This window comes from Mus caroli, chromosome 14 (genome assembly GCF_900094665.2).
Source record: "Mus caroli chromosome 14, CAROLI_EIJ_v1.1, whole genome shotgun sequence".
Classification (NCBI taxonomy): domain Eukaryota; kingdom Metazoa; phylum Chordata; class Mammalia; order Rodentia; family Muridae; genus Mus; species Mus caroli.
The window spans coordinates 48,602,821-48,616,067 of record NC_034583.1 but is presented as its reverse complement, the minus strand read 5'-3'; the positions used below and the strand labels follow the sequence as shown (position 1 = coordinate 48,616,067).

At 46.4% G+C, this 13,247-nt stretch overlaps 1 protein-coding gene across 1 annotated transcript in view; it reads left to right on the top strand.

The window, feature by feature from the left end:
• Cryl1 (crystallin lambda 1) overlaps positions 1–13,247 on the top strand; it is a 131,125-nt gene that overhangs the window by 28,754 nt on the left and 89,124 nt on the right. Inside the window, exon 3 of the mRNA XM_021182253.1 lies at positions 8,190–8,316. Coding sequence (XP_021037912.1) covers positions 8,190–8,316 — 127 coding nt within the window. The remainder of the gene's footprint in view (positions 1–8,189; positions 8,317–13,247) is intronic.

Here is a 13,247-nt window from a genome sequence, read left to right as displayed (position 1 = left end):
TACAGCTCTTCAGTGCTACAGCTCTTCAGTGCTACAGCTCTTCAGTGTTACAGCTCTTCAGTGTTACAGCTCTTCAGTGTTACAGCTCTTCAGTGTTACAGCTCTTCAGTGTTACAGCTCTTCAGTGTTACAGCTCTTTTAGAAAACATTTCTCATAGACGATCGTCAGTGAAACAGCTTGTGCACATACATTTTATTCTGGGTCATGTATGGGCTATATATATAAACCTTAGAGAGTGGGAAGGTGTACTTCTTAGGGTGATGTTTCATTGGCTGAGGTTGAAGGTTCTGGGGACACTTCATTTGCATGGAGAGGCATTCCATGAAGCTGGACCAAGGATCACATGACATTCCTTTGGTAGAAGATTTGGGGGTCTAGTTTCTCAGATCAGGCAGAAAAAAGGAAGCCCTGCTAAGAAAAGGGAGTCAGTCCTTCATTTTGTGCAGAGCTCAGGAAAGCTGTCCAGACATTGTAGACTACAACCGTATAGAGAGGTGTAGCCCATGGGTGCTCATGGGACGCGGCATGGCATGTCTGTTGGTGACTGTTGTGCTTTGACTATAAAATGCCCTCTGCAGAGTTTTAAATATTTGGTTCCCATATGGTGGCACCATTAGATACACAAGCATATATACGCACTGTCTAAGTTAGGGTTCTATTGTTATGAAGAGACACCTGACCATGGCAACTCTTATAAAGGAAAACATTTTTTGTGGCTGACTTACAGTTCAGAGGTTTAGTCCATTATCATCATGGTGGGAGACACGTGCTGGAGAAGGAGCTGAGAGTTCTACATCTTGATCCAAAGACAGCAGAAGGAAACTATGTGCCACACTAGGCCTCACTTGAGCATGGGTGACCTTAAGCCTGCTCCCATAGTGACACTCTTTCTCCAACAAGGCCACACTTCCTAATTGTGCCACTCCCTATGACCAAGTATTCACACATAGTAGTCTGTGGGAGCCATTCCTATTTAAGCCACCACACACACAAACACATATAGAATTCCAGGGGTCTTTGCCATTACCACAGGCAGCAGAATAATGATGTGCAGGAGGGAGGAAGGCAGTTCCGTTCAACGTGACTCAGTATTCAGTCATCTTGCTTCAAACTTTGGGAGCCTGACCCTGAGTAGTTTATTTTAGGCACAGCACAATTTGGTGAAAAATTTCCTTGTGATAATTAGTCCAATTCTGTGTGCACAATAAAGCAAAGAATAAAGCTAAATATTAGATGTGACATTATAGAAACTCTTTGTAAAGTACGTGCTCACACATTCTCACACACACTCACACACTGACATACATTCACGTGCACACTCACACACACACTCACACCTACACTGCCCCCCCCCCACACACACACACAAGAGACGGGGGGGGGGTTGTTGTGTAACCTCAGCTGTCTTCCAACTGAAAGAAGTCTGCCTGCTTCTGCTTCCTGAGCACCTGGGATTCAAGGTGTGCACCATCATATACCTGATCTCTGGGGATTTTGTATCTAGTCCCTTCTCCTCCTTTTCTGCTTCTCGGCAGTACGCTATAAACTCTGCTGTCCCCTCCAGGCATCTCTGCTATGATGCACCGACACTTTTAACACTGAGCCAAAAAAACCTGTTCCCTTTTGAAATTGTTCTGCCAGGTGTCGTATTCACGTTGAGAAAGTCACTATCATGATAACAACACCCTGAAAGAAGCAGTGGGTCTGCCAGGCAGAGGGGGAACCTGCAGGGAAAATGGGAGCCCTGTATTCAAAGTACAAGCCTGGCACCCCTGGTGTGGAGATGAGCAGTACTTGTAAGGGAGGGTGCGTGTGCACAGTAAGGGCGGGTGTGAGTGCATGGTAAGGGAGGATGGCACATCCCTCTCACCGTTAGCATGTGGATAGCTCATGTCTTCACTGTGCCAGTGCTCTAAGTAAATCTTGTGGGAGAGGACTTGTAAAGATGAGACAAGTAGAATAGGAGGAAGGGTAAGGAAGTGTGTGTGTGTGTGCACTGCAGCTGAAGATGGAGAAAGCCAGCTAGCAGCTGAGGTGCCTTGCTTTGTAATCCCAGGCCAAGGAGGGAGACTTGCCATGAGTTTGAGGCAGCCATTTTCCATTCGAGGGTTTGAACTAAAGGCTTACCCACCCATGCCAGGCAGTTGTCCATCACTGACTTAGATCCTCAGACCCCCCCTTCCCCCTCCCCCTCTTTGTTTCAGATGGCAAGGTCAGGCTTCAGAGGAACACAGGGGGCCTTGCCAGGACGAACACTTCAGTAAGCACCTCTCTGTGCACATGGGTAGAAGCCATGATGCAGTTCATGGCAGTATAATACATATCACATACATGCCGAATGTGTGCAGTAGCTGGGAACACTGGGCTTTAAAGTGGTACTTTACAGGTCTGTTTCTGGGATTATCACAGGTCACTGCCCAGCCCATTGTTCTCTGTGGTGCTTGAAATGGAGCCTACAACCTTGCAAGTGCTGTGCGCCCCAGCCCCATTTACCCACTTTGGAATTGGATTTTTAGTATTGTTAGGTTTTTGAGTTCCTTATGTATGTATGGTCCTTTAGATCTCCCCCCTTTCTGCAGGTTGTCTCTTTCTTCTGTAGACTCTTTCCATAGGAGAGGCTTTTAGTTTGATGGAATCCTTTTTGCCTTTTATTTATTTAGTTATTCTTTTTATTTTTAATTTTTACTTTTGTTTTCCTACTTTGGGCTTATAAAATCATTGTATCGAATTCTTTTTTTTTTTTTTTTTGGTTTTTCGAGACAGGGTTTCTCTGTGTAGCCCTGGCTGTCCTGGAACTCACTTTGTAGACCAGGCTGGCCTCGAACTCAGAAATCCGCCTGCCTCTACCTCCCAAGTGCTGGGATTAAAGGCGAGCGCCACCACGCCCGGCTTGTATCGAATTCTTGAAGTTCTCTCTCTCTCTCTCCCTCTCCCTCTCCCTCTCTCTCTCTCTCCCCCCCCCTCTCTCTCTTTCTCTCTTTCTTTCTCCAAACCCATATAGTTTTAGAGTTTCCGATCTTCACCTTAGTGTATCCGAGGGTGGCCTTGAACTCCCTGAGCATCCAAGGATGGCCCTGTACTTCTCTGACTTTGATTCATTTTTCTCTCAGAATGGAGAGTTTCCTCTCGTGGATGCTTTCCTCAGCAGTGCGGACTAACAAAGATGTCCTATTTGAGGTCTGTTCTGTACTTTTGCTGAGTCTCTCTGCTCTAGCTCTGCACTCAGCACCAGGATCTCTGACCCGTGTGTTTCTCTGCCACGCTGCCTTCGTCTTCATGATGCATGGTACGTCTATAAGTGGGCATTCTGATGCTGCCAGGCTTGTGTTCTTGCTGTGTCTCTTTAGGGTGTGTTGTATGTCTTATGCATTTTGGTGCTCTGTGAAGAGCAGGGACTGAAAGGAGCTTGAATTTACTGTGTCAATTAGTATTACCATTACGAGGGACAGTGTGGAGGGGTCTAAAGCCAGCACAGGCCTGCCAAGAAAGCTCACAGGGCTGACCGAATGTCACCTAATAACCTGCCAGCCCAGTATTCACCAGTGGTGGAGGAATGACTCAGAAACGTTTGTCTCAGTAGCTAATTAAGCTTACTAAAGACCGGCTCAGGGGCCAGTGAGATGCTCAGCAGGTGAAAACTCTTGCCACACAAGCCCGACAGTCTGCATTCAATCCCTGGAACTCCACCGAGGAGGAGAGAGTGCCGTTTCCACAGTGTTGACCTCTGACCTCCACAGGCATGCTGTATCATGCACCTGCCAATACTAATAAAATAAATTTAAAACGAAAGACTAGTTAATGGTTAACAGTGCATCATAAACCCCTCAGAAGGAAGAGAGTGTTTTATTAACCACTGTGTGTGTGTTTTAAACTATTAGATTTCCAAACCAGTATTTTTAAATGGAAACAGCTGAACAAAAAACAAAACAAACCAAAAACCCAAAAAAACAAAAACAAACAAACAAAAAAACCTGTCATAAGATTTTGAGACCATTAAAATAGAGAAGAAAATAATGAGGAGAAAATTAAGACCAAAACTGGATTCTGCCACTCAGGACGTTGAGGCAGGGGAATCATGAGTTCAAGGCCAGGCTAAGCTACACAGAGAGACCCTTCATGAAAAAAGTCCAACTCCCATGTGTGGTGACAATCTACTGGTGCCCTTTTCTGCTTGTAGCAGGAGAGACTGCAGCGCCTGGCCCATGTTGGTCTTAGGCTCGTTTCCCACAGAGAATTAGCTCCTTGTTGTTATGATAAAATATTGAAAGAGGAAGGGTTTATTTGCTTTATAGTTTAAGAGAGGATACAGTGCACATGACTGAAATCAAGGTGGGAGGAGTCTGAGGCACTTGGCCACAGTGGGTCCCAGTCAGGAAGAGAGAGATTAATCCTGTCGGCCATCTTGCTTTCTCCTTCAGTCTGGGTCTCCAGCCCCATGGGATGGTGCTGCCAAGATTCAGGTCTTCCCTCCTCACCTAAGCTTTTCTGGAAACACCTTCATAGACCTGCCCAGAGGTGTGTCAACTGGGTGGTTCTAAATCTTTTCAAGTTAACAATGTAGATTTGCCATTACATGGAAATTCTTTTTGTTAAAGATAGCCTGAAAGTTTATTTATATTTTGGCACATCTTGGTTTTCCTTTTTCTCCCTAGCAATGGAAAGGTACTCTCTTTATACCTAAACCAAAATTATAAACCCCAAACCAACCCTGGTAATGGCCCCTGACACTGTGAGACATAAAGGCCCAGCATTCAGAACTGTGCCATGGTGCTCTGCTCAAGGCCGCCAGTGTAGCTTTATGGCAGAACAAGAGAGAGCAAGGCTCCCTGTGGCTGGTTACAAAGCAAGGTCACAGGGTGTCCTGAAGGTACGACCTCACCGATGCCAAGTGCAAGATGGATATGTGCGGTGCTTGGACCATTAGACAATGTGTACCCGTATCAGGGCCTCACATGGCACTCTATAAACATGCACCATTTTGATGTATTTGCTTATCAAAAGGTAAAATCTCTGATGTGAGATGAATTAAAAGGTGTTCGACTTGATGCTAAAAAACCCTGCTGTATCTTTTTAGGGGGCACAGATGTTGCCTGACAGCTGTATGTGGTTAATGTAGATGTTCTGCCTGTTCAGTGTTTCATGCGTTATAAGCAGTGTTGGCTACATAATTAGATAAGTGAGGGTGTGAGCTCCCCATCCAAGCAGCATGCGCCCAGTGTGACTGTCCAGGTACACGGTTTGGAGCTGGCTCCCTCCCCCAACCCTCTCTCCTTTTTTGTCGGTGTGTTACTATGTGGTCCAGTCTGGTTTCATACACTCATGGTCCTCGTGCCTCAGCTTTCTAAGTGGTGTGATTCTAGTAGGTTCACTATACCTGGCTAAGACAATGTTTTCAGCTAACTCTTTCATGCCAGGGGACTGAGCCAGAAGTGAGAATGAATGGGTGGTTAAGTCCACACCCCACCATTGAATTAGTGTCACCTTTTATTTTTTTTAATTTAATTAAAAATTTCAAGACATGAAAAGTATATGCCACGAAATCCGCTGTCTCACTGTTTTAGGTGCAGCTGATACACAAGGCACAGTCTATGCCGTGCAGCATCAGCACCACACGTCTGCAGAAGCACTTCATCCTCCAGAGCAGAGTTCCTGCACTCACCCCCCCACACACACGCCCAGCCCTGGAGCCAGCACCCTGCCTTCTCTTCCCAGTTGACTGACCTTGGCACCGTATCCAAGTGGGATCTGTCACACAATTTGCCTTTTTTTTGGATGACTTATTTCACTTGGCATGATACCTTTAAGATCAACCACATCGTGTGTGCCAGGGTCTCTTCCCTTTTAAAGGTTGAATGGTGTTCCTTTTGGCTAGATCACATTTCCTTACCTATCCACCTCCTTAAGGATGAGTGATACTTTATCGTATGTATATATATGCTCCATCTTATTTTCCTATGAGTCAACCAACAGACTCTTCTATTGCTTCCACAGTGCTACTGTGAGCATGGTTATGCAGAACACCCTTAAGGTTGTATTTTGGGGCCTGCGGAGGTAGTTAAGGTTTGTTGTTGTTGTTTGTTTGTTTTTATTGAGAAAGAGTTTCTCTGTGCAACAGCTCTGGCTGTCCTGCAACTCTATAGACCAGGCTAGCCTTGAACTCACAAAGATCTGCCTGCCTTTACCTCCCAAATACAGGGATTAAAGGCATGTGCCTTCCATGGGTATTTTGTTCCCCCTTCTAAAATGGATTGAAGTATCCACACTTTGGTCTTCCTTCTTCTTGAGTTTCATGTGTTTTGCAAATTGTATCTTAGGTATTCTGAGCTTCTGGGCTAACATCCACTTATGAGTGAGTGCATATCCTGTGTGTTCTTTTGTGATTGGGTTACCTCACTCAGGATGATATCCTCCAGATCCATCCATTTGTCTAAGAATTTCATAAGTTCGGAGCAGAGGCTGAAGGAATGACCATCCAGAAACTGCTCCATCTGGGGATCCATCCCATAAACAACCACCAAACCCAGACACTATTGTAGATACCAACAAGAGTTTGCTGACAGGAGCCTGATAAAGCTGTCTCCTGAGAGGCTTTGCCAGTGCCTGACAAATACAGAAGTGGATGCTCACAGCCATCCATTGGACAGAGCATAGAGTCCCCAATGAAGGAGCTAGAGAAAGTACCCAAGGAGCTGAAGGGGTTTGCAGCCCCATAGGAGGAACAACAATATGAACTAACCAGTATCCCAGAGCTCCCTGGGACTAAACCACCAATCAAAGAAAACACATGGTGGGACTCATGGCTCTAGCTGCATATGTAGCAGAGGATGGTCATCAATGGGAAGAGAGGCGCTTGGTCCTGTGAAGGTTCTATGCCTCTATGCCCCAGTATAGGGGAATGCCACGGCCAGGAAGTGGGAGTGGATGGGTTGGTGAGCAGGGGGAGGGGGCCGGGATAGGGGATTTTTGAAGGGGGAAACTAGAAAAGGGGATAACATTTGAAATGTAAATAAAGAAAATATCTAAAAAAAAAAGGCATGTGTCACCACCTCCCACGTGAGGTTTATATAACATTTTTGTTATATAAAGCGTGAGGACCAGAGTTCAGCTCTCACATGAACATCCTGGCCTGGTAGTACACACTTAGAATCCCTACGGCTTGATGCAGGGCAGCCTTTCTGTACCAGTGAGCCTCAGGCCGCAGTTAAACGTCCCTGTCTCAAAAACAGTGAATGTTTCCTGAGGAATGAAATCCAAGGCTGACCTCTGGACTCTACACACTGTGCACTCTACATGAGCGCCTCTCCACGTACCCATGCGTGCACAAATATGCACACCCCACACACCAAAAAAGGACTGTCTTCTGTTATTTCGGTTGTTACTTAGAAACTGCCAGATGATCGGATTGTGTGCTGCTTTTTTTTTTTTTGACAGCCAAATCTTTTTTTTTTTTTATTGGGGGAATGGGTCTCTAGGGGGTAGGCCTAGGCCCTCACCGCACAGCTTGTTCATTGGCACTGCCTCCAGAATCCTGTAGCTTCATCACATCTGGAAGCTCTGGAGGGCTGGAGAAGGGCTCCATGGGGAGAGCTTCGAAGGTGTCATCTGCTCGGAAGGCCAGGCCCACCGTGGCTGGGGCCTGTGGCCATGCTGTCTGGCTAGTGAAGCCACACTTGCCCAGAGTTTTGCCATCATCAAGGAGCTGGCCATCCTTGTAAAGCCGCTGCTCCTCTGGAAGCCGCTTGAGGATGCCCTAGACTTGCGCTTCAGTTCGAACACCGTGCCAGATCTTGAGAAACGGGCCCTTGTCAGCGCTAGCCCGCGGCCCCCGGTGTGGCCCCGGAGCCCCCGCCGGCCCCTACCCTCCCCCGCGCCCCCCCCCCCCCGCCTTGCTGCTTTTTTAAAAAAGGTTTTGAGGAATCTCATGCCGGCTCCCTTGCACTGTCTGCTTTCCCAGCAGGGAACAAGGGTTTGAGTTTCTCCACAATTTCACCAACCCCCCCCCCCACCTCCCTATATCTCTCCCTCTCTCCTCCCCTCCTTCCTTCTTCCTTCTTTCTTTCTCCTCTTCCTCCTCCTTTTTTGATAGTCACATCCAAACGATGGGAGGTTGTACCTTGTTGTGACTTCGCACTGGATCTGTCTTTAAATTTGTTTTCAGTTGCCATGGTGACTCCTCTCTCCTTTGCAGGAAGGAGATAAAATCCCTGGTGCAGTCTGGTTCTCTCAAAGGCTCCTTGAGCGCAGAGCAGCAGCTGTCTCTCATCAGTGGCTGTGGCAACCTGGCCGAAGCAGTAGAGGGCGCTGTGCACATTCAGGTGAGTTAAAGCCAAGGCCCCAGGTTTGAAGAGACCTGAGGTTGTCTTCCAGCGTCTCTGGAAGCACGTGGTGGCAAGATGCAACCAAGGAAGAAGTAGGCATTTTTTACTTTCAAGGTCAGAATTTTGTTCTGTGTGACAGGAAACAGGGTCATCGGATCATCTCTTGTCTAACTCCTCATCAACTACTATGAGGGTGTGTCTTAAAAGTTGTTAAAATATTGAGGAAAATACGATTTTTGGACTGATGACACTGATTTATTACGTGGTATATAGACCAGGTTGGACTTGAGCTCACAGAGTTCTGTCTCAGGAGTGCTGAGATTAAAGGTGAGTACGACCAGGTCTGGCTTTATCACTTTCTTAAATGGACACATTCTTGCTCTAACAAGTAGAAAGCTGAAGAAGTCACCTAGAAGAAAGCCTTTCATAGCATTTAGGGTTTTGGATAACTTCACTGAAAGAGGGAAAAAGGAACTCTCTCAGACATGGTTCCCTCCGTTTTCCTGGAGAATGGCAGTGGCTGCTCAAGGCACGTAGGGGCTGGGAGGAAGCGTTCCCCATCACCATCTCCACAGCTCATGTGCCCATGACCCGTCCATCTTAAGTATAACTGTCACTCTCTGCTGTAAGCTTGGAATGAGCTTACCTGAAAGGCTATTCCCAACACTCCCCAGTGTTTGTGTTCTAAGGGGACACTCAGAATGTGGAAAAGCCAGAGAGGCCAGTTGTGTTTCGTGTGTGGACCCTGTTCCAAGAGGCTGGCTCCTTGTCTCTTCTGGCTCCAAGTTCTCTACGTTACCAGACATAGACAGCATAGTCACAAAACACTTTTCAGTGTGTCAGTCTGTGTTTCTTTATTGTTAGTTACTGCTGTTAGTCTCTGTAAGTCTCTCACGTGATAAATTGAACTTAATCACCTATGTTATGTGCATGTTTAGGAAAGACAACAGGAACAGTGTTTGGGACCATCTGTGTGGTTTGGGTATCCACAGGGTAGTTTGGGATATATCCCCAGTGGATGGAAGGATCTCTCTCTCTCTCTTCTTTTCCATCTCCCTCCCCACCTCTGCCCCTATATCTGCTCAGGCTGACCTGAAACTTACCGTGTAGCTCAGGCTGGCTTTGAGCTTGCAGCAGTCCATTTGCCTCAGTGTCCTGAGTGCTGGGATTATAGGCACCCACATCACACTCAGCTCCTCTCTGTCTCTTGGTTTGGTGTAGGTGGTGTGAAATGCAGGGCCCTGTGAGGAGGCAGAGGATGTCTGGGTGAGCTTGCAGATGTCTCACTTCAACATCAACCCCTCAGGCTTGCTTTTGGAGAGCAATGAAGTCACCTGAGTCTTGGTGGAGGAGCTTCCTTGTGTGGGCTTAGCTTTGAAGCATGTGTGTACTTCATGTACTGGGATTGCCGGTATCTTGCCGGGAGGAGGTAGAACAATTCAGATCATGGTAAAGACAGGAAGAAGCCTCCTTCTCTGAAGCCTGTGGCTCAGAACAGACTCAGGTCGAACAGGTCTGGGAGCAGTCTCGGTACACAGTGTCTGGGAAGCTTTGGCATACAAATGAGAGCTCCACTTCGTCATTTGCATGAGGGTACTCACCTCTCTCTGGAGTGGTGTGAGGATTTCTGTTTGGGCATCTGTGAAGGTAACTCTCCTGGAAGGCAAAGGCCTGCCTCGCTAATGATGGAATTAAAAATCACCTCATTTGGGCGTGGTCTAGGCCCTCTGTGAGTACGAAATCCAAGCCTGCTCAGGTGCCTCATAAAAACAGTGTTGTCTTTGCATAGAACTTGTCTCCATCCTCCTGTGGATCTTAAATAATCTCTCCATGACCTATCACACCCAACACAACAAATGTGCTGTGTGCTTATGCTGTCCAGTTTAGGGGGTGATGTGAGAAAAGTCTGTAGATATCTTGTGTAGGCATTTTTTTCTTTTTCCTTTGTATTTTCAGTCTGAAACTGGTTGCATCCCTGGAACCTGCTGATGCAGGGGAATAGCCATATCTATGTAAGTGGTGGAACTGTTATAATTACACACATATCTGATTTAGTTATAGACTATGATCTGAAATGTGGATATGTTGACATACACTGTAATATTTCCAGCTTCTCATTTCACAGTGTTTCGGCCCTGTGGTCTGCCTGGCATCTCCTCCTTCCAGCACCTTGGGTCTGTCTAGTCAGGTGCCCAGAGCACAGCATCTTAGAAAGAAATGAATTGAATCCCATCCGAAGTTACTAACTCTCAAACATTGAAGTTATTTTCCTCTTCTCTAACAGGTTTGCAGTGAGATAACCTGTCAAGTTGCTCCCTTTGACATTTGCCTTTAGGAAGCTTATTTACAGTTAACCCAGCACTCGTGGGCAGCCAGCCGTGCCCCAGGGATAGTGAATATACCTGTGTTCAAGGATGACGGGTTCAAGTAATACTCCGTGGCCTCAGGCTCCCGAGGGCAGGAATATAGGTGGGCTCAACCATGCCTGGGGTTCTTTGACTTGTTTCCCCATTTTTGAAAACTGGTCTAGCAGATAGTTATCACTGCCACCTAAGCTAGCATACTGTGGGGATGCAGAGACGGCAGAGCAGTGAAGAGAACTTGTTAGGGTTGCAGAGGACCCAGATTCAGTCCCCAGCATTGACATGGTGGCCCAACCAATGGCAAGTCCAGTTGTAAGAAACCAGACACCCTCTATAGACCCATATACACACACACACACAATCAAAACACTCATCCATGTAAAATAAAATAAACTTAAAATGGAAATCTTCAATAGTATGAAGACACTGTAGTAGCTTGTATATAAAATCAATCCTTTAAGGGAAAATCTTAAGGGGACATGTGCTACCGTATAAGGTCTGACTCAGCCAATGTTTCATAAACAATAGTTATTTCACAAGTTATATACTATATAATTTGTGCACATTTTTTTTGACAACAAATGAATGGCATGGGGCAAGAGGTAGCATTTTCTGTGCAGCTGAGGCCATAGCTAAGGTCTGTCTCTGTTTTTCAAGTAACAAACGTGTTTATGTTGAGCTCTGTCTGTTATGCGGAACAACTAGAGCTGGGAAGTGGGGGAGGGAGGAGAATGGAGAGAGTGATTCAGACCCTGATCCCTGATAGGTTTAATTCCTGTAAGGGACTGCATTGGGAAACTGCCTCCAGGAATCCAGAAACTGAGAGAGAGAATGCACAGGACCGGGGAGGTTTGAGACAGAGGACTTGACAAGTGGAGCTGGGGAGGGGAAGAAGGTCACGGTGGGGGGACTGTACTGAGAATATATGTTCTAGAAGGTTCCTGTGACTGTGACAGGTGCAGTGTGGAGGAGAAAGCAGGAGGCAGGGGGTGATTCTGGGTGACTTAAATGCCAGCCCAAGGTTACTTAGACGAAATGAGTTAACATTTCTAATATGCCAATAATGACACTGGAGCGCTCGGTATTTTCCTTTAGAGAGAGAGAGCTTGGGCTATAATTTATATTCTGAATAGAATCTCCCAAGACAGATGTCCAGGAGAGTGAGACTCACCAAAAGGGAAGGTGGGAGAGAAAGCGTGGATTTCCCATGTGCTACATGATTGGGTTTCTTGGGTATGCTTGTATGCTGCCTTGCCTTTTCTTCTCCTTCCCTTCTCTCCCTCCCTCTCCCTCCTCTCTCCCTCTCCTCCCCCCCCCCACTCCCCAGGGTTTCATCCTGTTCAGTCCAGGGTATCCTGACTATGTAGCCCAGGAACTCAAGTATATCCTCCTGCCTCAGCCTCCCAAGATCCAGGATTATAGTCATGAGCTTGTATTACACCTGGCTTGTAGTTTCTTTACACAATAATTTTTAAAATTCTTACTTCCTTGTGTGTTGTGGGTGTCAAGTGCCAGGGTGTGGCACGTGGTGTGCCAGTTGTCCACCGCTGAGCCACAGTACACAAGCTCCCCATTGCTGAGCTACATCTCAAGTGCTTGTTAAGACCGTCTTTCGATGTAGCAAAGGCTGTCCCTGAACTTGTGATCCTCCTGCTACCATGCCAGGCAAATGATAGACTTAGTAATCCAACGTCTATAATTAGTACCTATCAGTGTTTCAACTTTGGCTTACTAGGCAAACAAATGAAAGAAACCCCCCACAGAGAAACCATATCAAGCTATGCAACACGTGCTAAAGACTATGCTAATGTTTTTAATATCCAGGAATGTTAAATAGACAACTTGGAGACAGCTGGGTGTGGTGATTCATTCCTATAATTACACCATTTAAGAGGTAGAGCCAAAGGGATCGATGCAGACTAGAGGCCAGCAAGTTCACATCTCATAAACAAACATTTATGTATTGTGTGTCTACACATATACATATGATACACACACACATGTACACACACATGTCACAGAGAACTAAATGTTTTCTTGGGTCCATTATCCCAAAACAAATTTACTTCTTGCTATATTCAATTTCTTTAAGACTGTATCAGATAGAAGTGCAGTGTTTGGATTTAATTTTCCATCTACGAATGTCAGGAAAGCTGAAGTTTCAAAAGCCCACTGGTGCCTACCCACACGGCCACACATAACTAGAGAACAGCTCTGTCCCTGAGATGTGTCTACAAACCTCCAGGACTTTCAGGTTTTGTTTCTGTTTCTGTTTGGAGGCAGGATCTAATGTGGCTTGCTAAGTAGCTGAGGCAGGCCTTGAACTTCTGGCCTTCCTGCCTCTCGCTCAGAAGCACTGTCCTCATAGGTGCTTGTTACTAAGACTGGCCCACTAGTACTGCCTCGGGAGCCGCACCCATGCCCAGTTCCCACAGTTCCCTCTTCCTTGTAGAAAACAGGTTGTTTGCAGGCCCTTTCCTTTCCTTTCCTTTCCTTTCCTTTCCTTTCCTTTCCTTTCCTTTCCTTTCCTTTCCTTTCCTTTCCTTTCCTTTCCTTTCCTTTCCT